The sequence below is a fragment of the Mirounga angustirostris genome, unplaced genomic scaffold, assembly GCF_029215605.1.
Source record: "Mirounga angustirostris isolate CCGP_5_RB_7025 unplaced genomic scaffold, mMirAng1.0.hap1 SCAF_4, whole genome shotgun sequence".
In the NCBI taxonomy this organism is placed as follows: Eukaryota; Metazoa; Chordata; class Mammalia; order Carnivora; family Phocidae; genus Mirounga; species Mirounga angustirostris.
Genome location: NW_026991712.1, coordinates 171,878,164 through 171,902,851, shown reverse-complemented (window position 1 = coordinate 171,902,851; position 24,688 = coordinate 171,878,164). Strand labels below are relative to the sequence as shown.

Sequence of the window (24,688 nt, the reverse complement as noted above, 5' to 3'; positions counted from 1 at the left end):
TTACTTAAGCTTCTCAAAATCTGTTTCCTTATCTGAAATATGGGGAAAACAGTATCTAACTTCTTATGGTTATTGTGAGGATTAACATATGTAAAACATTTTCATAATAGTGCATATCAAGTGAGAAAAACTGGATTAAACAGTAGCTGTTAACTTGTTTCTAGGCCACTTTGGTGACATTTTCATTTGTTGTATTTGATTCCTATAGGGAGTAGAATCAAAGTTGATCCAGACAGAAAGAAGGGTTCTACTTTTGGTTATCTTCTTTTTTCCTTTCTTGTCATTCAGTATTTTTAATTATATATGGCATATAATTTGCTCTGAAGAGATAAGAAACTTTATTTCTCCTTAGGCTTTTGATGGGTGAATGTAAATTAAATATTCCAGCAGAACTTGTTTTTGTTATGGTTCTGTTGTGCTTAGATGGGAAGTCTGGTCATTGTATATCTGACACTTTGTTTTAACAAATGATTCTAGCTGTGACATTTCAGATTTGATTTGAGTATAGATTAGAGCGTTTGTTTTCATTTTCAGCATATGTTTCAAATATGTAACAGAACGAAAGTTATTCAATAGAATCTTTCTCGACTCATTCATTCCCTACTTTATTTAAGCTAGTCATTTTTGAGTGATTACTTTGTATTCACCATTTTTTCAAGCAATATGAAGAATTCTAAAGAATTTCTGTCATCTTGGGGCGCCTGGGTGGCTCAATTGGTTAAGCGACTGCCTTCGGCTCAGGTCATGATCCTGGAGTCCTGGGATCGAGTCCCGCATTGGGCTCCCTGCTCGGCAGGGAGTCTGCTTCTCCCTCAGACCCTCCCCCCTCTCCTGCTCTCTCTCTCTCAAATAAATAAATAAGTAAAATCTTAAAAAAAAAAAAAATTTCTGTCATCTTTAAGCAGTTTAGTATCTTGGCAGTGGTTAGGGACACAAATAAGATTGTCATGTGTAAACATTTTGAACATTTTCTTCTTTTGTAATTTTCTTAAATCCTGCCTGCCAAAAAAAAAAAGGAGAAGCAAAACAATACAGAGGTATATAAAGTTAATACCACTGTCCCCACCTCTCCTGAAGTGTGTCGTGAGGTCAACAATGTCAGTTTTGGTTTGTAGCCTTTCACACTTAAATATTTTTAAGCCAAGGTGATAGTTGTACAGTTATCTCTTGAAGGATTTTTCTGTTTTCCAGCAAAGTATAGGCACCCCCCCTCGCGTCCCCCCTCCATCTTGAGGCTTTCCTCCACCCAGTTGCTCAAATCAGTAATCCTGGAGTTAATTAATTTCTTTCTTTCCTTCACTTTTGGCATGCAAATCCTCACATCCTCACAAGTCTTTAGGATTTTACCCTCCCAGTTCAATTTAATCCATGCATTTCTAACTCCATTGCCTCGAATCCAAGCCACATTCCAAGTCTCCCAATGTACATTCTTTGCCAGCTCTATGTCCCCAGCCTGTTCTCCATATGGTAGCAAGTGTTATTTATTGTCTTAAAATGGAAGTTGGATTTTGCCCTCATATGCCCCTACCCTTCAGTGGTATCCCATTACCCCATTCTCTGGCATTTCCCCCAAGCTCAATGAAGTTGTGAAATTGTTCTCTACTTAGCACATACTTTGTTACTGAGCACTTAACCAGATGCTGGGCAGTGTTTTAAGAGATTGTCATATTTACTCATTTAATCTCCTAACTATGAAGTAGGTAATCCCCATTTTACATATAAGGAAACAGAGTCCCAGAGAGGTTAAGTAGTATCTAGTATCACACAGTAGGTTAGGTAGACCATCAAACCAGACACTCTGCTTCCACAGTCCTTGTTGCTAACCATTGTATTAAAGGATTTCTTTCTGCGCAGTAGGCACTTGGTGAACATTTGTTAAATAAGCAGATGTTCCCACTGTAAACATAAAATTCAAACTCCTTGATTTGGTCTAGAAGATCTTTCATGATCTGGCCCCTGCCAGTACCACTTCCTCTCATACTCACACTGGCTCCTGCACAGCTGGCTTCTCATTCTGTAGGTCTAAGATCTTTTATGACCATCTTATCTATAGTAGGTGCTCCTTATCCTTATTCTTAGTACTTTGTTTCCCTTTTGGCACTTACTACAGTATAGGGTTTTTTTTGTTCGTTTGTTTTTTTCTTTAAAGATTTTATTTATTTAAGAGAGAGACAGAGATAGCGAGAGAGAGCATAGGTGGGGAGGAGAAGGAGAAGCAGGGTCCCCGCCAAGCAGGGAGCCTGACGCGGGGCTCGATCCCAGGACCCTGGGATCATGCCCTGAGCCAAAGGCAGACGCTTAACCCACTGAGCCACCCAGGCGCTCCAGTATACGTTTTTAACTTGATATATTATCTGTTTATTCCATAAAAATCTGAATTTCAGGAGCTGTCGGGTCTTATCTGACTCCTTCACAGTTGTTTCCCCAGTGCCAACTCCCAGTGCTTGGGAGATAATAGGTCCTCAGTAAGTATGTGTTGCATGTGGAATAAATGTACCTGGGTCCCGGGCAAGGAGGTGTTCTTTCTGTGAGCTGTCCCATTAATGAGGAGGAGAGCTTATAGCTTGAACATCAGCGGCACATGCTACCCAGCCCACTGAAATCCCAGAGCAAAGTAAATCGCAGCCTGTAGAAAATAGAATTAATTGTAAACAAACCAGAGCCCTGGAATGGCTCTTATAGCTCCTTTAGCTTATATCGAGAACTTTGTTTTTTCTTTCCTTACCATACAAATGTTTTTATTCTTCCTGCTACTCATAATTGGAGATAAATGGTGAGAACGTTTTGAATACTTATGATTGTGAAAAACAGAAAACTCTACCTCAAATTGTCTTTAACCCCTAAGGAAACGTATGTAATGAAAGAAGTGTAGTAGGAGGACTGCTCTGTGTATAGTATGTCAGGGTCTGGCTCCCTTCTTTGCGATGCCCTTGGCTCTGTTGTCTTTTGGTGTTGGTTGCAGCCTCTGGCTTCCCTGTCGGGTTGGCCACAGCAGCCACAGGCCTGACATCCAAGGGTTTCCTCGTCTGGTGTCTTTGTCTTCAGAGCAAAGAGCAAAGACTAGGACTGGATCTAATCACCGGGTCTTGCCACTAATTCCTGGCAAGAGGAATGGAACCATCATGACTGGCTTAGAATCAGTCAGGATTTATTCCTAGCTTTGGGGATTGGGTCATCATCCTCTGTGTCCCTTGGGGGATGGACAAACAGAAGCCTCATCAAAAATGGGAGTTCTATCAGCAATACAAAGTGGGAGAAGGGGTGTTGGGCAGCCAACTCTCAGAGTTTGTTATAGTGGCTTCTCTGGTTTGTTAGCTCTGTCCCAAGTTCACCTGGAGAACTAATTGAATTTTTGAGAAGCCTTAGTCAGGAAGATTTGAGTTTTTTTTTTTTTTTTTTTTTTTCTGTACTGATAACCTGGAGCTCATTCTTTGTAACTCAGAGGCTTTCGTTGTTAGCAATCACTAGAAAGCTAATAAATAGTAAGGCACCTGCAGCAAATGAGGTGCTATGGGAAGATAAAAAAAAATGTATGCCATCTCAGTGAAGTTACAGACTAGCCCAGGAGATAGAGTGCAGGGAACGGTAATGATTTAAGAGATCACAAGGCAACTCAATACTAATTGTTAAATAAGTGGCACAGGCTTGCTACTCCTTCAAGTTTGTAAGAGATGCAGAATCTTGAGCCCCACCCCAGATCTGCTGAATCAGAAGCTGCACCGATCTTCTGATGATTTGTGTTGACATCTGAGTCTGAGAAGCCAGAGTAGAAGTTGAGAGGACAGGTAACTGGTTTGGGCCAGAGTGATCTAGAACGGTTTCGTAGAGGTGAGGCTTGAGCTTCACCTGAAGGGCAGGTGCTGCAGTGGGTATTTTTGTGGAAGATAATGTGATTTGAGTCACAAAAGTGTCCAGGTTCATGCGGCCTTGTTGTACAGGACAAATGGGAGGGGATAATGGAATCGTGGTATAGGGTCCTCTAGAACGTGGGTGGGAGGTCATCTTGGGAGAGGAGAAGTGAGAACTTTTGCAAAGACCTCATTTTTATAGACTATTGTACCTATTTACAGGCTTCTTTTTATTTTAAGTTAAACTATCGGCTATATTAGGTAATTGAATCATAATTTGGTTATTTACTAATGGAAACAGAACTAGCCTGAGAAGCTATTGGAAAATGAATTCTGTTTCACATTCGACAGGTGTAATAATCCATAGTTGTAGGTGGACAAAGCTTAAAAAAGAGAGCTGTATCACTAAACCATGACATTTGGCTAAGGCAGTGGGCTAAATTGTGTATTTCAGTGATTTCCTCCAACAGCCTTCAAGTAACTTTGAATCTTGATGACTTTAGTAATAACTATAAATTTTAGAAGGTTATTTTATATGGTTAAGCACGATAAACTTTGTCTTATACTTTTAGTTGCTCCCTCCCACATTTAAAAATGTGCATAGTACAAATATCAAAAAGTGTGAAAGGGTATATTTGAAAATAAAATAAAGCGAAAAGACATATTTTTGAATAGTTTTGAATAATTCCTCAATTTGGTGATTTAGACTAAAGCAAGAGAACATCAAGTCTCCCGTTAAAAGCTGAATTACCAACTCAGAGGAGGAGCCATGGCAAGCCCATAAAACTGAAACTCACAAAATCGTGATTTATTGGGGGGTGTTTATGACACTTTAAATGTTAAAGTGTTATTTCAATTGTTGGGAAATGTGGGTTTTTTTTTTTTTTAAGATTGATTTTATTTATTTGACAGAGAGCAGGAGAGCACAAGCAGTGGGAGCGGCAGAGGGAGAGGGAGAAGCAGGCCCCCTGTTGAGCAGGGAGCCCGGTGCAGGGCTCGATCCCAGGACCCTGGGATCCTGACCTGAGCCGAAGGTAGTCGCTTACCCAATTGAGCCACCCAGGCGCCCCTGGTTTTTTTTGTTTTTTTTTTTTAAGATTTTATTTATTTATTTGACAGAGAGAGAGCACAAGTAGGCAGAGCGGCAGGCAGAGGGAGAGGGAGAAGCAAGTTCTCTGATGAGCAGGGAGCCTGATGCAGGGCTCGATCCCCGGACCCTGGGATCATGACCTGAGCTGAAGGCAGCTGCCTAACCAGCTGAGCCACCCAGGCGCCCCTGTTTTTTTTTTTGTTTTTTTTTGTTTTTTAAGATTTTATTTATTTCTAAGTAATCTCTACACCCAACATGGGGCTCAAACTCAGAACCCGAGATTAAGAGTCGCATGCTTCACCGGCTGAGCCAGCCAGGAGCCCCAGATGGGGGATGTATTTTGAGTTACACTGTATCCTATATTGATTTTCATTTTTAGTGTGTTCTCATATTCTTAAATTATTCAGATTCAATTTTGTAGAACATAGGTAATACAAAGGTAGGAGCCATGTCTTTTCTTATTCATCACTAGATCTCCAATATTTAGTGTAGGTGGGTCCTCACATTGTTGATGGATGATTAAGAAATAAAAAATTTTAATTTAAAAAGATTTTTATCTGTCCTTGGGGATAATATAAAAATGGTACAGTAAAAATGAATTATAGTTATAAACTATTAGTACAGAAGTGGGAACTAGATGAATAATTTAAAAACTACTAATTCGGAAATAATTTTACACTTTCAAGTTGCAGGAATAAGAACAGTACAAAGACTATCCTTTACCCAGTTTACCTATTAACATGTTACCCCATTTGCTTTATTTGCTCCTTTTCTTGAAGTTGCATACACTGTATTCCCTGAGAGTAGGAATATATATCTTGTATCACAACATTATAGTTACCAGCTTCTGTAAAGCAGTCTCCAACCCCCACCCCCTGCCCCAGACCACCCCCTTTTCCAGAAGAGAAAACTAAAAGTCAAAACGGTTAAGTGACTTACCCAAATGTAGAGTTCTATAGCTTCTAAGTGGAAAACCCAGCCTGTTTTTCAAGTCAGGTATTGTTCCATGTCCCTAACATCACAGAAGAATCTTTTCTTTTTTTTTTCTCCTGACAAGTCAAATCGTTTAGTAATATAATATAGTAATTAAAATTTGCAATTGTTCTTCTAAACCAGATACAACAATCCCACAGAATAAAGGACTTGATCTGTAGAGGACTCTGTGTCACCATAATGTCCTTAACATTATATTTGGCTGTAGGATAAGCCCTTAGAATTATTATTGTTACATTGTTTTGCTTCTGCTTCTTGGTTTGTATAAATAAGAATGTTCTTCAATTTGAGTGTCTAGGTGTTTTTGTTTTGTTTTGTTTTTAGATTTTTATTTGAGAGAGCAAGAGAGAGAGTGCAAGCCAGGGAAGGGGAACGAGAGGGGCAGAGGGAGAAGGAGAGAAGCAGACTTCCCACCGACCGTGGAGCCCAACATGGGGCTCAGTCCGAAGACCCTCAGATCACGACCTGAGCCTAAACTAAAGAGTCCATCCCTTAGCCAACGACTTAACTGACTGAGCCACCCAGGCGCCCTTGAGTGTTGGTTTTTAAGGGCTTTTAGGTTGCCTTGGTTTAAGTCTTGATATATCCTGCTTTGGGGACAGATAGAGTAGTATTCCTTTAAAGTATGAGAGGAGGCTGTTATTTACCAAAACCGCGTCTAACAAATGGTGACCAGGTTGCTGGTCTACAAAGAGCAGAGTCCAGAAGGCATCACGAGGAGTTAAAATTCAAAGTCTAACTGTGGAATAAACTTCTTTCCAGTCTTTATTTTTGGCATGTTTTTCCTCTGTGTCAATATTTACCAAAATGTGGCCTGCTCACCAAATGAATCAGAATTAGAATTGCTTGAAGTGCTCGTTAAAAATTGCAGATTCCTGGACCCCAACAAAGACATACTGAATCCAAATGTCCGGAGGTGAGGTCTGGTAATCTGTATTTTCTTTTCTTTCTTTTTTTTTTTCAAGATTTATTTTAGAGAGAGAGAGAGAGAGTGTGTGTGTATGTGTGTGTGTGTGTGTGTGTGAGAGAGAGAGAGAGCGGGGCAAGGGGGAGAGGGAGCCCAATGCGGGGCTAGATCCTAGGACCCTGGGATCATGACCTGAGCTGAAGGCAGATGCTTAATTGACTGAGCCACCTAGGCGCCCCTGTGACTTTTGTTTTACATCATTTTCATATGTTTGGGGTGGGAAGGCTTTTGTTTGCTTGCCTTTTTTTTTTTTAATTTTATTTTATTATGTTATGATAATCACCATACATTACATCATTAGTTTTTGATGTAGTGTTCCATGATTCATTGTTTGTGCATAACACCCAGTGCTCCATGCAGAACGTGCCCTCTTTAATACCCATCACCAGGCTAACCCATCCTCCCATCCTCCTCCCCTCTAGAACCCTCAGTTTGTTTTTCAGAGTCCATCGTCTCTCATGGTTCGTCTCCCCCTCCGATTTCCCCCCCTTCATTCTTCCCCTCCTGCTATCTTCTTCTTCTTTTTTTTTCTTAACATATATTGCATTATTTGTTTCAGAGGTACAGGTCTGTGATTCATCAGTCTTACACAATTCACAGCGCTCACCATAGCACATACCCTCCCCAGTGTCTATCACCCAGCCACCCCATCCCTCCCACCCCCCACCACTCCAGCAACCCTCAGTTTGTTTCCTGAGATTAAGAATTCCTCATTATCAGTAAGATCATATGATACATGTCTTTCTCTGACTTATTTCGCTTAGCATAATACCCTCTTGTTCCATCCACATTGTTGCAAATTGCTTGCCTTTTTTTTTTTTAATGAAAGATTCATGTGCATGGTACAAATATCAAAAAGTGTGAAAGGGTATATAGTGAACAACTCCCTCCCATGCCCTTGTTTTAGACCATTGTGCTGTTCTAAGCCCTTGGATTTGTTAACTCCTTCAGTTCCCCTCAACAGTCCAACTAGGTAGGTCATCGTATTGTTTCCATTTTGTGGAAGAGGAAAACTGGCCCAGAGAGGTCGAAATCACTTTTTCAAAGTCACACAGCTAGGAAGTGGTGACGTCCTGTGAGTGTGGCTTTGCTGAGTCAGAGAATATAAGGATGAACTAGGTGAATACATGTGAAGAGCTTGTTTGGGGACAGTAGAGAGTTCCTTTTCAGTAAGGTAAATGTTTTATGTGGAACTCGAACAGCCTAGCCTGGAGTTTCATCTAACCCTGGTAGTTGGGTATCTTCATGTAATTTCACACGAATCTGTTCTTCCCTAAATTGCATAGGACCTAACCTGGAGAGTAGACTTCAGGGCTTGGTGATCCTGAACAAGAAGATGGGAGCATCTGAGGTCTTTCCCATGCCCTGCCATTGGCTGTGTTTTATTTACGTAACCAGAGCTTGGGATATAGTAATCATTCCATCATGTATCCTTTGGCTTTATTTGTGGAATTATTCTTCCACAGTTCTTTCCCCTTTCTTATTTTTTGGAAGAATAAAGGAACTAGGGAGTCTAATGACTAAGTGCTTGAACTGAAGAACCTATTGTTAGGCCTTGAGTTCTGTGCATGAAGCATCTTTTTTTTTTTAAAGATTTTATTTATTTATTTGAGAGTGAGAGAATGAGAGAGAGCACCTGAGAGGGAGGAGGGTCAGAGGAAGAAGCAGACTCACTGCCAAGGAGGGAGCCCGATGCGGGACTCGATCCAGGGACTCCAGGATCATGACCTGAGCCGAAGGCAGTCGCTTAACCAACTGAGCCACCCAGGTGCCCCTGCATGAAGCATCTTTAAAGTCCAGTAACATTTACTAATTCTTAACATATGCCAGGAGCTGTATGTACCCCAACTGATTTGACCCCCTAATAGCGTGGTGTAGGAAAGTTTCACAGATGTTAAGTAATTTACTAAAGATTACACATTAATAAGTAGTGAGGTCAGGATTCAAATCCATATATGTCTGATTCTAAACCTTGTTGTTTCCTTCATGCTCTGCAGACCCCATAGAAGGATGAGAGCTTATTAAACCTTAGGACTCTTAAATCTTGGTTCTAGCATGTGGTTAGGAAAAGCTCTGAAGAAATGAATAATAGAAACCAGATGACTTTGCCCATTTATCATGTTGTTTTGAGACTTTTTAGGGTAATCTAAATCAAAGCAAGCCATTTTGTGTATTCAGACAGCTAAGTTAGATAGAATCCACACTAAAGGTAAATGAAGCCTTAAAATTTTTTTTTTTTTAAGATTTTATTTATTTATTTGACAGAGAAAGAACACAAGTAGGCAGAGTGGCAGGCAGAGAGAGAGGGAGAAGCAGGCTCCCCACTGAGCAGGGAGCCCAATGCGGGGCTTGAATCCAGGACCCTGGGATCATGACCTGAGTCGAAGGCAGACACTTAACCGACTGAGCCACCCAGGTGCCCTGAAACCTTAAAGTTTTTAAGTTTATTCTTTTAGCAGCATGTTGTAGGCATTCCCTAGAAAATGTGTCAAGGAAAATAATTTAATGGTCAGGAGCACATTTTTACCTTCAGATCCCAGGCTTGTCTTTCTTACCCTAGTCACCATCACCCCCACCCCCAGTCCCTTAAACCCAAAGAAATAGGAATGAAGTTCAAGCTCACTTTCTTGGGTGTTTTAAAATGACTATTCTAGCAACTGATTAAACTAGATTTTCTAAGTGGGCCCTTCCTTAACCTTGAATTAGTAAAACATTAAAACATTTATGGCATCTACCACTGACCCCTATTCAGCAATGTAGGAGTTAATCTGGCAGTTTCTGATTAAATACTGGTATTAGGCAATTGAGGGATTACAACAGGGGCCTGGAGGGAGAAGGGTGAGGAATAATGAGTGTGTAAGAGAAACCCCACATAGCAAGTTAAACAAAAGTACCCCTTTTATAAGAACAAATCTAAAGGAATAGGAAGATTCATCCTTTATGTGGAAATTGGTGGTTATTTCTGTGTCATTGGGATTCTTCAAGTTTTTGCTTTATTTGAGTTTTCTAATTTTTGGGAAAACATGGGCATGTATGTTTTTTGTATAATATGAAATCATAATATTAGAACTATATTTCCCAAATTAAAATCTTTTCTAGTATATGTATATTTATACTTGTAATTTGTGCCTATATATTTAAAACAGCTTTATTGAGATATGATTCATATATCATACAATGCATCCATTTAAAGTGTGCAGTTCAGTGGTTTTTAGTATATTCACAAAGTTGTACAGCCATCACCACAATCCAATTTTAGAACATTTTTAGTGCTCCAGAAAAAAATCACTGTACTCATTAGCAGTCATTGCTCAACCCTTCTTCCTTCCTGCCCCACAAAAGCCCTAGGTAGGTAACTACTAATCTACTTTGTCTCTATGGATTTGCCTATTTTGGACATTTCATATAAATGGAATCATATACTCTGTGTTGTTTTTTTGTGACTGGCTCCTTTCTTTTCTTTTCTTTTTTTTTTTTTTTTAGAGATTTATTTATTTATTTATTTGACAGAGAGACACAGTGAGAGAAGGGACACAAGCAGAGGGAGTGGAAGAGGGAGAAGCAGGCCTCCCGCCGAGCAGGGAGCCTGATGCGGGGCTCGATCCCAGGACCGTGGGATCATGACCTGAGCTGAAGGCAGATGCTTAACGACTGAGCCACCCAGGCGCCCCGTGACTGGCTCCTTTCATTTAGCATAATTTTTCAAAATTCATCCGACTTCTAGCATATATCAAGATACCTCATTGCTTTTTATTGTTGAATACTATTCCACTGTATGGATATACCACATTTTCTACATTTTTAATTTTGCTTTCTAAATTTAGTACTTCTGAGAGACTTCCGCTTCTGGGAAGGCAGAGTAGATGAGTTTCTTGGTTTTTTTTTGCCCTGATCTAGCCCAGACTCAGAGCTAGAGGAGCTGGCAGCTGGAAACACCAACAGGTGCAGACAACGCTCTAAGAGAAGTCCACTCTTGCTAGCCAGAGGACCAGGAAAGGGGCAGCCGAGGCTTAAGACAGAAGCCTCAGGCAATAGCTGCTCTACTTCAAACACCACAGGGAAAAACTGACCATACTCTTACCCGTGCCAGCAAAGACCTCGTGGTTAGCCCAGACTTCCACCCTCTGGCGGTGGTCTGTAATTAACAGATCCTTTATTGATTGGCACTGGGTGGTCTTCAGTGGTTTGCCGTTACAAACGGTGCTTCAGTGTTCCTCTCTCTTGTGTCTTTGGGCATCTGTATAAAAGTTTCTACAGAATAAATTTATACATAGGAAATTGTTGGATGAATAGCATAAATGAAGCCTTCAAAAATAACTGTTAGATGGATGACCTCAATATATGGAAATATATAGGAAGTGTGGTATTTTCAGTCTACTTTTTCTCTGTGCAGAGTGGGTCGTTTCTGTTCTTTCTTCCAGTTCAGGGATTCTTTCCTCTGTTCCTTCCATTTGGCAGTTTGGCTGTTGAGCTCAAACTCTGAGCTTTTTTTGTTGTTATTTTATTTTTTAGTTATAAAATTTCCTTCTGGTTCTTCTTTACATATTCTGTTTCTTTGCTGAGGCTTTCTATGTTTTCACTTGTCTCAAGCTGTTCATAATTGCTCACTGAAGCACTTTTATCATGGCTGCTTTAAAATCTTTGTCAGTAGATTCTAACAGCTCTGTCATCCTGATGACGACATTATTGATTGCCTTTTTTCATTCAGTTTCATATGGCTCTCAGTATGACAAGTGAGTTTTGTTCGAAACTTGGACATTTTCATACTGTGTTATGCGACTCTCGATCTTGTTTAAGCTTTGTTTAAACTTCTCTAACACTCAAATAAGACTTCTCTGACGCTGCTCTGGAGGAGGGTGGGAGGGGAGAAGGGCAACGACACTGCCTTGTTGCAGCCACACAGAGAATGAGTAGCTACAGTGGCCTCCGGATACCCCTGGGGCGGCTCCTCATTTCTGCTAGGCGGGGCTGGGGGTTCCAGTTCCCTGTGTAGTCTCCGCTGATATCACCTCTAGTTGACCGTGAGTGTCCTGACTACTGTATACTGGGCCTCCTCTGACCACCACCCCCCCCCCCCCCCGCCCTGAGCAGGGAGGAATAGGGCCTCCTTTTCCTGGCTGGCAGGGTAGAAAGCCCTGGCTCTCTCCTTGGCCTTTTTGGACACCATTCTGGCAGGCACATTATAGCCTCTGGAGGGTTGATTGCATTGAATTGAGAATAAAATAATGTAGATCATAAAAAAGTTGTATATCGTGTGATCACATTTTTTTTTTTTAAGATTTTATTTATTTATTTGAGAGAGAGAATGAGATAGAGAGAACATGAGAGGGGGGAGGGTCAGAGGACGAAGCAGACTCCCTGCTGAGCAGGGAGCCCGATGCGGGACTCGATCCCAGGACTCCAGGATCATGACCTGAGCCGAAGGCAGTCGCTTAACCAACTGAGCCACCCAGGCGCCCTCGTGTGATCACATTTTTAAAAGAGAAAAGTAGTTATGTACACAGAAAATAAAAATCTAGAAGATTAAGCAACTAGCGAATGGTTCAAAGGTAAGGGAACTCTGACCTGCAGGGTTTCAGTTTTTAAGTACTTTTAAAATAATGAGTGCACTGTTAGAAGCAGTAAAAAGCAAAGTTGTTTTTTTTTTTTAAGGTATACTTTTCTTAGACGCTATGGTTAGATATACCTATGTGTTAATTTTTGTTATAATAAAAAACTGGGTGTAGAATAAAGGTATCCTGATTTTCAGTGTGTAATGCTTTCCACTATACCGGAACATCCTCCTCAGTGGATTGTACCAGTAGTTTATGTTCAGTGTAGTTCATATTGAAGAGCATGCTTTTGATCCTTTACCTTGAATGGAATTTTACTGAAATGTTGAAATGGAACTTTATTATTACAACATGCATTACAAGAGGAAGTTTTTGACTTATGACTTCTAGAGATCCGAATTTTTCCAGTTCCACTACACTTGATGAAAACATTATCTGGTTATTAGCTCCCAATCTTCTCATGCTATTAAAAGTTCAGAGAAACTTGTACTTGGCAATATTTCTTATTTGAATTGTCATGAGTTTTGGGAGTAATTAAAATAGCAGTTCTTCAGATCTATCTTGAAGATTACACATACTTTTATTTGTGTGTGCATAAAAGAATAGTTTTATAGGGAGTATGAGATGTGTAATAAGCTTCACATATGCCTGAGAGAGTACATTTGCTAGAAATTATAGGCAAGGGAGGTGAAAGGAGAGGGGGCATTTGCATCCTGACTAGGTCTTCAGGAAGCGTCCGTGTCCCAAGATTCTCCTGTCTGTACGCTTGCATATGCTCTGCAGACCATCGTGGGAAATTGTGGTGTGGTATTTTTGATCTGTAGCCAGTTGCTGTTTATCTTCAGCTTGCCTTGGGTTTAATGTCTTTCCAAGTACCTATATGTAACATCTTTATTACAAATTCTTTACCAATATAATTATTTTAACACTGCTATGACAGGCATCTTGGGAAATTATGGTTCATTTTATAGATTAAACAAGTGGAATAGGACAAAGTGAGTCAGACTTGTTCTTTGTCTACCAAACTTTACTGCTTTTTCAGTAAGTCTGAAATTTGATATATGTTTTCTTGTTGTTATATTTCTGCTGCTAAGCATGTTAATACCGGGAGGGGAAAGCAAAAACAAGAATGATAGTAAGATTTGAGTATCTAAGGCCACAACCTTGTGTAAAAATATTAATCATCAGGCTATATAGAAAGATGTATCTTAACTTTTTATTATCTGTGGTAAACGCACTCACATGTTATCAGCGTTCTATAGGTGTTGCGATGGCCAGCATCTTCAAAAAAGCAACTTTGAGTACCGGTTTGTTACATTGTATCATAGGATGACTTAATACTGTGAACTGACTTGTACTTTGAAGAAGGAATATCATCCTGACCTTCCCACACCAGTGTCTCTCCGCATGTTGAGCAGATAGATGTTCTGCTTTGTGATCTCCTTGGGTGCCTATAACAAAATGAGGATTCCTGGGCCCTACCTAGGAATTCTTCTGAATCAGAATCTCTGGATATAAGGCCCAGAGATCCTCATTTAAAATGTTTATTTAGGTTATTCTTAATCACATTAAAGGTTAAGAACTAGGCCTTCTTTAGAAAGTCAAGTTTTGTGCAAGTTGCAGTACTAGAAATTAATACGATTCACTCTGGCTACAATTCTGTGTATGTTTCATTTCTGATAAAGAACGATTTAAAAAGCAAAAAACGAGTTCAGTTGTAACTCTCATGCTGTCTGATTAGGGTAGGGTTCTGGAATCCTCCTTTTATGCCCATTTATTTTGTTGTGTTATGTTTAATCAGGTAACTGCTTTTATTTATTTTTTTACTCCACCCCATTTCCCCATTAGTTTAAGGAATTAGTAACATTACTAATGTAGCATCTTACTGAAATGGCTTCTAAATATTTTGAGAGTTACTTTAGGATAATAAACAGAACTTGAGCCGTGCGTCTCTGAATGAGCTGTTGAAAGTTATTTCTGGCTTTTTCCACCGACTTTGTGGTGAAGAAGGCTGTGTTGCTCCCTAGCAAGTGTCAGAATGTTCTCTTCCAGCATGCTGGCTTTCTTGCCCCCACTCCTGTTCTTTGCTTCCTCTGTTCCTCCTTTGTGAACTGGGGGCATACCTGACAGGAGTAAAGATTTGTCTCACCCTGATTTCTAGGAAAATTCTACCTCATCATTGAGCTCAGGGAGGTCGTCAGCTGCTCCATTCATATTAAGTAGGATTACAGATAGCTTTTATAAAGATACCTTGTTATTTTCTTGCTCCTTGAAAGAATGTGTACAGGATATGGGATTTTCATAATGAATATTTTTTTAAATGAGTGGGGGTTGGGGATTATTTAACTCTTTGGAGATAGATACACCTGCAGGTTTCCCCCTTTATGTTGCTTTATAAAGAATACTGTCTCATAGAACAAGAAATTACTTAATATTTAATAAAATTAATTAAAAGCAAATTAAAAAATTCAGTGGAATTAGTCACATTTTAAGCACTCATTAGCCATATGTCACAAATGACTACTGTATTTCGACAGTGGTAATACAGATCATTTCTACCATTGCAGAAAGTTCTGTAGGACAGTGCTGTAGTAGACTAGCCATTTTTAAGAAGAGAGGGGGGGCAAATGAAAGCAGAGTAAGAGACCTGAGTTTCCACCCTTCCTTCTACAATGCAACTCTTCCTGTTTCCTTGAACCCTTGATTATAAATCAGAAATCGGTCTATCGTTTTAAGTATCACCACTTTGACCCTGTTCTTCAATGTTGATTTCTCTTTCCCAGGCTGGCAGTGATGGTGAAAGCATAGGAAACTGCCCCTTTTCCCAGAGGCTCTTCATGATTCTTTGGCTCAAAGGAGTTGTATTTAGTGTCACAACCGTGGATCTGAAGAGGTAAGACTTTGTTGCAGTTTGAAATCAACTTGAGTATATACTGTTTTCAGTTTGAATCTCTCCCCATTCGTCACTTGGCATGCGTAAGTTCTCTAAAGGAAATAAATATATTTATTAAATTTCAGCTGATTTGTGGACAAATTTAACTTGTGTAAGTATTATGGATAACTCACAGTGTCAGTAAATTGCATTTACTGGCCACTCAGTATTTTTAAGAACTTACTGTATGTTTACCTTTAATTTCAAGAGCAGCACCAGGAGCTAAATTTTAGTATGGATGCAGGGACATTTTTGACTTTCCAGTGTACATGTGGAGCTATGAAGAACTTTCTAAGCCGACAACTTCTTGGTTTAAAATGTACTAAACACGTGGTGTATGTAATCTGGATCCTTAAAAACAAGAGTGAAATTTTAGGAGGATGAATACTGCTGTGGTCTATTTCATTTATTCTACTTTTCAGGGAATAATAGGCATTTTCTGTAATACGATTTTAACCATATTTGGTTAAATATAATTGTAAAATAAGAGGGATTATCCGTGGCCCTGTGATTGTTCTTGCTAGTTGAAGAGTGTTTCTAACTTTCTCTCCATAGACCAAAGTGGAGAGGGCTGAGAAGAGCCCTGATAAATAGTAAGCTTCTTTGACTCAGGAGCTTCTGTTTTTCCTTAGCAAACAGGTTTGAGGTGAAGAACATTCATACTTAGGGAAAAAGAAGAGACTTAAATCAAGGGTTAAGAACGGTTACACTAACAGAAAATTTAGGATTGGGCAGTGGAAATGTATGCCTCTTGACACAAAGGTGAAACATGGTTTGTTGCTTATTTTTTAAGCATGTCAGTCACGAACAGTGTCCAGGAAAAACTGGACGGGCTGTCACATGATGGGTGGCGGAATTCATGTGTGTTATCCCTCCCGGCATCACCAAGTGAGAGTTATCTGGGAGCTGTCATTCCGTTCCCAGTTCTTGGCTGGCATTCCCTGGTTCTGTCAGTTCCTTAAACTCTCTTCTTTACTTACTTCTAGTGCACTTATTTGAGATTTTAGAGACTTAAGGTGTATTTATTGAAAATAAGCTGTGAAGTCTTCCAGGAACCCCTTTAGTTATGTATATGAATGCAGAGGTAAACCTCAGGGGATAGTGAGAGTTCAAACTGCAGGCTCTTTCAAAGATACACCTACCTCATTTTGGACAGAGCTGCCATAAGAATGAAATCATTCATGCGGTTACCCTTCTATTACTGTTTTTTTTTTTTCCTACATGCACTCAAAAAGGAAGTTTCTCAATGTAACTTCTAAAAATAGACCATGCTACCAGGCACACACCCTGTGTCTTAAAATACACGGATTTCTCCTATTCCATTTTTGGCTTTGAGCGAGTGAGTTGACTGCCACGCTTCGAGAAAGCCTTCCTTGAGCAGCTCGACACAGTGCTTGATTGTGGTCCACACAGTGATAGTGCTGTGAACGAGGGGGATCTGGTTCAGGAAAGGAAGTGAACTCAGAATGGCTGTTTCGCTTTTCCCGTACAAGCTCCTGAAGATATTATTTCTGTAAGTTGGTTGATATTTGAGGACTTGTATATGTTTAAGAGTAGGATGCCCTACATGTAAAAAGTGACACAGGGGAGGCAGCATGAAAGATTCAGGGCTTCCCAATTAGTCAGTGTTACCATCCAAAGAAGATGTCTGTTTATTTTCTAGGGCTTTGTGTAAAATCAACAGAGAGCACTTAAAATTGGAGCCAATATTAGTTTTCTTTAGAAATCTTAGGTCTACGCTACATCTAAAACGTGCTTCTCGAGGGCCATTAAAGGTGCAGAAGTAGTACATGATAATGAATCCCCTCCACCCCCAGGCCCTGGTCATCAGCTTCCCCCTCACAGATACCACTGCATTTGGGTTTGGTCTTTATCCTTCCAGACCTTTTCTATGAATTTAGACACTTAGAGTCTTGACTAAGATTTCAAGAGAGTGAACATGGGCTCAAAAAACCGTTGAAAGTTAAAGTTGTCACGGAGGAGTAAAACACTCCGTAGTAAAAAGTACTTTTTATAATCTTAACTTTAAAACTTTAGGTATGACTGTTTTTATAAAACTGGGGGGGAGAAAATGCCTCTAGTGCTTATTTTCTTGCTTTTCCTGGTAATTGCTAATTCCTTGCTGAAGAGGACTGATCGCAGAACCAACCGGTGGAGAGCAATAAGACTCGATTGCGAGCTATTTAGAGGCCCACTCTGTGCTCTGAGGAAATTATTGTTACATGACATTTCATCCATAAGAACAAGCTGGTTTCTAGTTCTGGCATCTTGTGACACGTTCTCTTTGAATCTCAGTTGGCGTTAATGACTATGCTGGTGGTGTTCATGTGCCCCTGTGAGGCTTGGAACAGTTTCCCATTGCCTGCCTGCCTTAATGCTTTGGTGGGAGTCATTTCTACACCTCATTTTCTGTTCATGCTGCAGTTGTATTATGGAACTGGTAGATTAAAAAAAAAAAAGTGCCCAGGCTTCAGAAGGAATTTCGGCTTACATCAACCACCATTTAAGCAAAATCTTCAGGTAAATCTAAATGAAAATATTAAAATTTGGGGCATATTTAAAGATGTTATCACATGTCATTAAATGGGGAGCAGTGGAGTAGGGAAAGAGACCTGGTTCTGTGTGGAGAGAGCCCTGTCACTTGTTTCCCTAGGACATTGGGCAAGACGCCTCATCTTTGGAGGTCAGTTACCTCGTTTTTAAATTCACAGAAAAGGAAGGAAAACATTAACATTTCTTCTTCATTGTCTACTATGTGCTAAACACTGTTCGAGGTACTTTTTTACTACTCATCAAACCATTTTCCGACCTTTTGTTGAATAGAATTCATTGTTTTATGTCATACTTCCTGGCTGACAGGTTTGTGGCAGTGATGAAAATCTTTGAAGACTTCTGCTACCTTCATTATGCCTAGAAATTTCTAAATCAGTGATCAGCATCTTTAGAGCACAGATAAGCCTGAGAGGCAGGCAAAGGGAAGAGAAAGAAGAAAGTGTGACAACAGTCATTCCCCCCCCACCCCCCGTCTTTTCTCTTTGTCTCTATTTCTCTGACTCCCCCCCCCCCCAACACACACACACACACACACACACCCATCCCTGAGATGCTGACTTGCATATAGCTGAGTGTCACATACTTGTTAGGTAAGCTTTTCTAGTTTTGAGAAGTGGTAACTTTAAGAAATTAGCTTTTTATTGTAAAAGCAGTGATACCTGCTATATTATCACTGAATAAAATCCCTCCTCCGTGGTGTTCTCTGAGAAAATAAATAAATTGGAGAAGACCGCTTTTAAAAAATCTGGGAAATGGGGCGCCTGGATGGCTCAGTCGTTAAGCCTCTGCCTTTGGCTCAGGTCATGATCCCAGGGTCCTGGGATCGAGCCCCACATTGGGCTCCCTGCTCGGCAGGAAGCCTGCTTCTCCCTCTCCCACTCCCCCTGCTTGTGTTCCTACTCTTGCTGTCTTTGTCTCTGTCAAATAAATAAATAAAATCTTAAAAAAAAAAAATCTGGGAAATGTATGCTTCCATTTTCCCATTTCCTCAAACGCTGAAACTTCCTCATCCTTTGCATTGTCACAAATGGTTTCCTTCTGCTTCACATGTCAACATACCATTTGTGAGGTATTGTGTAAGACTCACTTAATAACAGCATAAAGTTTTAGAAGCTTATTATGATAGTTTAAACTTTAACAATTTTGTAACCATTTAACATGGAGCCATGGAGCCATAAAATCTTAAAAGTCCTTTATAAACTCAGAACAAAATCTGATTTCTAAATAGATTCTTCAGCTAATTTGCTTTCCTTATCATGTCTCTGTGGTTCCATCCTTCTGAAAACTGTCTTCAGCAAGCTGAGAGATCAGTTTGGTTTCCAGGTGGTGACAGCGGTGTGAATGACACTACAGAGAGAGACTGAATGGAATGGAACAGGCCAGCCTTGCAGAGAAACCCTCCATTTCCTGCTGTTGGCCAGCCAGGAGAGTACAGACTCCCTTCTTTCCCTTTGTGAGGTTGACTTGAGCTACATGAAGCCCTTGTTACCCCTGCAGATCAAGATATGTGTCTCGTAAACACATTCTGAATCACGCGGACGCCCCGTGTATGTGTGTGTTTTGAGGGTGAGGGGACAGATACACGGAGAGAGACAGACAGACATGGACAGGCATAGAGAGAGCATGCCTCACGGCCACATCCTTACAGGCTTTTTCAAAATGATTTCGAAGATGATAGATCCTGTTGAGGTCACTAAGAGCTGAATTAGAAAAACATTATTGGTGAATGTTTTTCTAAACCTATCAGTGTAAACTCTAAATTGTGTTAAGAAAATCTCTTAAGAATTATAGAAGTTGTATTTGAAACCTTTTGGTGGGTGCTGTTTTGTTTTAACATGGTTGCTCTGCAAATTGACATTAAAGTAGACAAAGGTTTAGCAGTATACCACATCATGAAAATAAAATCCTTTAACTGGTTGAATTGGGACACATAGACAAATGCTTAGTAACTGGGACCTTGGTGTATATGTTTTGGTGAATCCATGATTCATTCATTCAGTTGGTGACTTTAGTCAGAATATGGCAAACCTAGTGAAGAATAAGTAATAGGAGTAAAGTATTCTGAAACAAAGGATTTTTGGTGTTACATTTTTTTTTTCATACTTGCCATAGAGTGTCCAATATTCTCTTGATTTGTGTGGATGAATTTTATGCCTTGAAAATCAGTACCTTCAAAAATAAATCAATTAAAAATAGAAGTTCTAGGGGCACCTGGGTGGTTCAGTCTGTTGAGCATCTGACTCTTAGTTTTGGCTCAGGTCATGATCTCAGTCTTGTGAGCTTGAGCCCAGTATGAAGCCCATGTGGGACTCCATGCTAAGCAGACTTGAGATTATCTCTCCGATTCCCCACCCCCCCCCACCGTGTACACATACACACACTCTTTTTCTCTCAAATAAATAAATAAATAAAATCTTTAAAAAAAAATATAAGTTCGGGTGCCTGGGTGGCTCAGTCATTAAACGTCTGCCTTCGGCTTAGGTCATGGTCCCAGGGTCCTGGGATCGAGCCCTACATTGGGCTCTCTGCTCAGTGGGAAGCCTGCTTCTCCCTCTCCCACTCCCCCTGCTTGTGTTCCCTCTTTCGCTTTGTCTCTGTCAAATAAATAAATATCTTTTAAAAAATATATATATAAGGGCGCCTGGGTGGCTCAGTTGGTTAAGCGACTGCCTTCGGCTCAGGTCATGATCCTGGAGTCCCTGGATCGAGTCCCGCATCGGGCTCCCTGCTCGGCAGGGAGTCTGCTTCTCCCTCCGACCCTCCCTCCGACCCTCCCCCCTCTCATGTGCTCTCTCTCATTCTCTCTCAAATAAATAAATAAAATCTTTAAAAAAAAAATAAGTAAAAAATATATATATAAGTTCTGCATAGTATTTTTTCCCTCCATTTAGTGGAGTCAGCTAGTTACAAAATAGGTCATCTTTAAGACCCAGCTCCAGGGTCCTATGGCTATACTGTACTCCTTTTATAAGAAGCAGCTGGAGCTGAGCCACCAGCCCAGTGTTCTCCAATTGTTGCAAGTGTACTGAATTAAACTTTAATTGAAGTTAAGCCACTTAAGTTGCTTAAAGTATTAGGTCCCATGAGGTTCCTCCTAGTCCTCCTTTCCCTCTGTCTCTTGTATTAGTTTGTTTCTCTTTATTTCCTTTCCTTCAACCAGAAGCAAAAGAATCTTTTTTCATCTACTCTGACAAAAAATAAATAAAGACTACTCAGATAAGTAACATTAAAAATAAGAAAACCCCCAAACATTGAAGAGTATTTGTGCTCTTATCTCATGGCATGAATTATATGCACTTTGCTTTTTCTAGGTGTCACTTGAGGAAATGAGTTTGAATGACTCATTGAGTATTTATTGAAGGGCTTTTATGAAATAAACCAAAGATGTCCTGACAGTTTTAGCCATTGCCTGTCTGTTCAGTTTCATTTCTGCCCTACTGCACTTTCTGAAATGTTAAGTTTCTATGCAGCATCTGTAAAATGAGCCTTTGTGGGTCGAACAAAACACCTGAGGCCTTAGGAGTGCCAGGTGAGATTCTGCTTGGCTGATGACTCGATAGATACAGCTTAAGTCACCTCAGTGCTTGCAACTTGAACATTTATTTTGAAGTCTGCTAATCCATTCAGATGCATCCAAGTTTCTTCTGGGATCTACTTTCACTTGGAGTAAGGACCCAGCATGGTTGCCCTTCATCTCAACACTTAATCCTAGAACACAGTTTCATCACCTTTGCTTTTTAAAAATCGATACAGCTTTTCAGTAGAAACAAAATGGAATATTCACTAGTCACTGATATTAGTAGAAAATTGGTAATCATATGCTTGGTTTCACTTTACTTATATAAGACTCTTTTTTTTTTAAGATTTTATTTATTTATTTGAGAGAGAGAGAGCGAAAGCACGAGATGGGGGAGGGTCTGAGGGAGAAGCAGACTCCCTGCTGAGCAGAGAGCCCAGTGTGGGACTTGATCCTGGGACTCCGGGATCATGACCCGAGCTGAAGGCAGACGCTTAACTGACTGAGCCACCCAGGCACCCAATTTGCAAGCCTCTGTTAATCAGATTTATTACCAGTCAGTTAATGCTAGATAACCAGTTTTGAACCATCAGACCTCAAGTAGAGTTTAAAACTGCCAGTCTCATCTCCTACATAATGCTTGTTAATGTGATCCTGAAAGCAGGCGTGGATCTTATTCTCACACTTTGGTTTAGCTCATGTTCACAGGCCTTATTTGATCTTCACAGGCAAAGCAGGTCTTATATTGCAGCACAGAGCAGGAAATCCGAAGAGGTCGTGATTTCCCTTGTCACATAGCTGGTGGATGGCAGAACTATCCAATTTGGGACTTTAACCAGGTCCTTTTTATTCAGTCTTTGGCTCTTTCTTCTCTACCATGTCAACTCTATCCCTCCCCATTTTTATTTGGAGAGCTAAAAGCTGTCATAATTTATTATAGAATAGCTGTTACTTATTTTGCTGCCCTCCCCCCATGGGTTATTGTAAAGCGTCTATCCTTTCTTCTCCTTTAATAACTCTACCTTGTTCATGAAAAAATTATTTGTAAAACATACAGATGTATGTTATTATAACCGTACATTTAGGCATTAATGGACTGTTAGTCATAAAAATGTTGATGGGTATGTTTTATAACTTTGGAATGAGAAAAGTCTTATTTATTTTTTTTAAGATTTATTTATTAGAGAGAGTGACAGTGGTGGGGGGAGGGCCAGAGAGAGAGAATCTCCAGCAGACTGCCCACTGAGCTCGGAGCCTGACGCGAGGCTCCATCCCATGACCCGAGTCATGACCAGAGCTGAAACCAAGAATCGGATGCTTAACCAGCTGAGCCACCCAGGTGCCCCCCCCTCCTTTAACTTTAAAATGTTAAAACTTGAAAATTACGCACCCTGAACTGTTAGGGTTTCTGGACCCTTGGTTATGTACAAGGTCTTCGTGAGTTGAGGAAATAAAGTGTAACTGGGAACATCTGTGAGCTGTGAGTGGGAACGTGAGGGGGACTTGAAGACCAAAGATGGCACGGTCTGGGACCTGTTGGACTTGTTAGTGATCAAAGAACCAGTGGTCAGGGTGAGAAGTAAAAAGGACTAACTAAACAAACCAAAGAAATGAAACCTAGAAACAGACTAGTTCTGACCTGGAGTCGAGTACTTACATGAGTTCCAAGAGTCTCATGTGTACATCACTGTTTAAATACACGTGGATCTGGAAGACTTACTCAGCTTTCATGTTTTCCCGTCATTTTGTGCTCAACTTTACCTTCTCAGACAAAGTCTGCTCAGGAAAGGAATCAGAATTAAACATCAAATCAGATTTTGACTTTTAAAAGTCCTCTGTTAGAGCTTAGGTTCTTAATACAAGTTGATAGAAAACATGTCTTATTTTTCTTTGGTTTGGGAGGGAGATGGGCTCTAGAGCTTGGGGGGGGGTTCTGAGCTAGAAAATTTGGAATGATCAGATAATTAATAAGCCTTTGTATTTTTGGAATGTAGTCATAGATGAAACACTTTCCAAACCTGAATGGAGTGGAGGGAGAAAAAAAGGGAGAGGGACCCTGAAGGAATATGTGTAAGACCAGGGAAAATTGATAAGCTGGGATGAGTAGAGATTTTGAGGTATACTCTATTTTAAAAAATTCTTTTCAGTGACAAAGTATTTCATCTTCATGATACACTTAGAGATATCCTTTGTTCAAATTCTGTGCATTTATGTTAGGGAATGAAGGAAGGGCTATAATAATAGGTAGGGGAAAAGTTCTTTGAAGCAATTTTATAGTGCTTTTTTTAAGTTTTAAGTTTTTTAAAGTTTTATCTTTTTAATTATTGAAAGTTTTCAAACATACACAAGAATAGAATAAACTTCCCCCTAACTTCAACTCCGTTATTGAGATTTTACCCATTTGCTTTGTCCCTTTTTTTCTTCTTTTTATCCCTCCTGGTATGTTTTAAAGCAAATCCCGGGAATGCTGTCATTTCAACCCTCCATACTTCAGTGTATATCTCCAAACAGTACTTACATTTTCTTACCCAACCACCCTGCCATTATCATGTCTAGTCCCCAGCATATGATCCGATCTCCCCAGTTATCTCCAAAATATCTTTTTTTCTTTGCCTGGTTTGTTCAAATCACGATCCAAACAAATTCTACTCATTATATGTGGTTGTTATGTCTCTTAAATTTTTCTTAATCTACAACAGTCCCTTCCAGCCACCATTTTTGCCTTTTTTCCCCTCATGCCATTGACTAGAAATCCATTCTGTTGAACTGTAGAGTGTCCCCAATTCTGTATTTGGCTGATTGCTTCTTTGTGGTATCATTTAACTTTGTCCTGCATCTCCTCAAGTTTCTTGTAAATGAACTTTTTGGTCTCAGAACTCCTTTATACTCTTAAATTATTGAGGACCTCAAAGAGCTTTCAGTTATGTGGGTTATATCTATCAACTTTACTGTATTAGAAATTAAAGCTGAGAAATTAAAACATATTTACTAGTTAGAACATTCATGAACCTATTATTTGTTATCACAGAAATATGTTTTTAATTAAAACTATATTTTCCAAAACAAAATTAGTTAGAAGAGTGGTGGTGTTTTACATTTTGGTACATCTCATATGTCTGTCTTAATAGAAGACAGATTCTCATGTTTGTTTCTGTATACAACACTTTGTAATACCACACAAGTAGCCTATGGAGAACTCTACTATACAGGCATGAGAGAATGAGGGTGGAAAAAGT

The 24,688-nt window shown here is 39.9% G+C and overlaps 1 protein-coding gene across 1 annotated transcript in view; it reads left to right on the top strand.

The window, feature by feature from the left end:
- The window catches only part of CLIC4 (chloride intracellular channel 4), a 72,413-nt gene that overhangs the window by 21,148 nt on the left and 26,577 nt on the right, over positions 1-24,688 (top strand). The window contains exon 2 of the mRNA XM_045898417.3: positions 15,234-15,343. Coding sequence (XP_045754373.1) covers positions 15,234-15,343 — 110 coding nt within the window. The remainder of the gene's footprint in view (positions 1-15,233; positions 15,344-24,688) is intronic.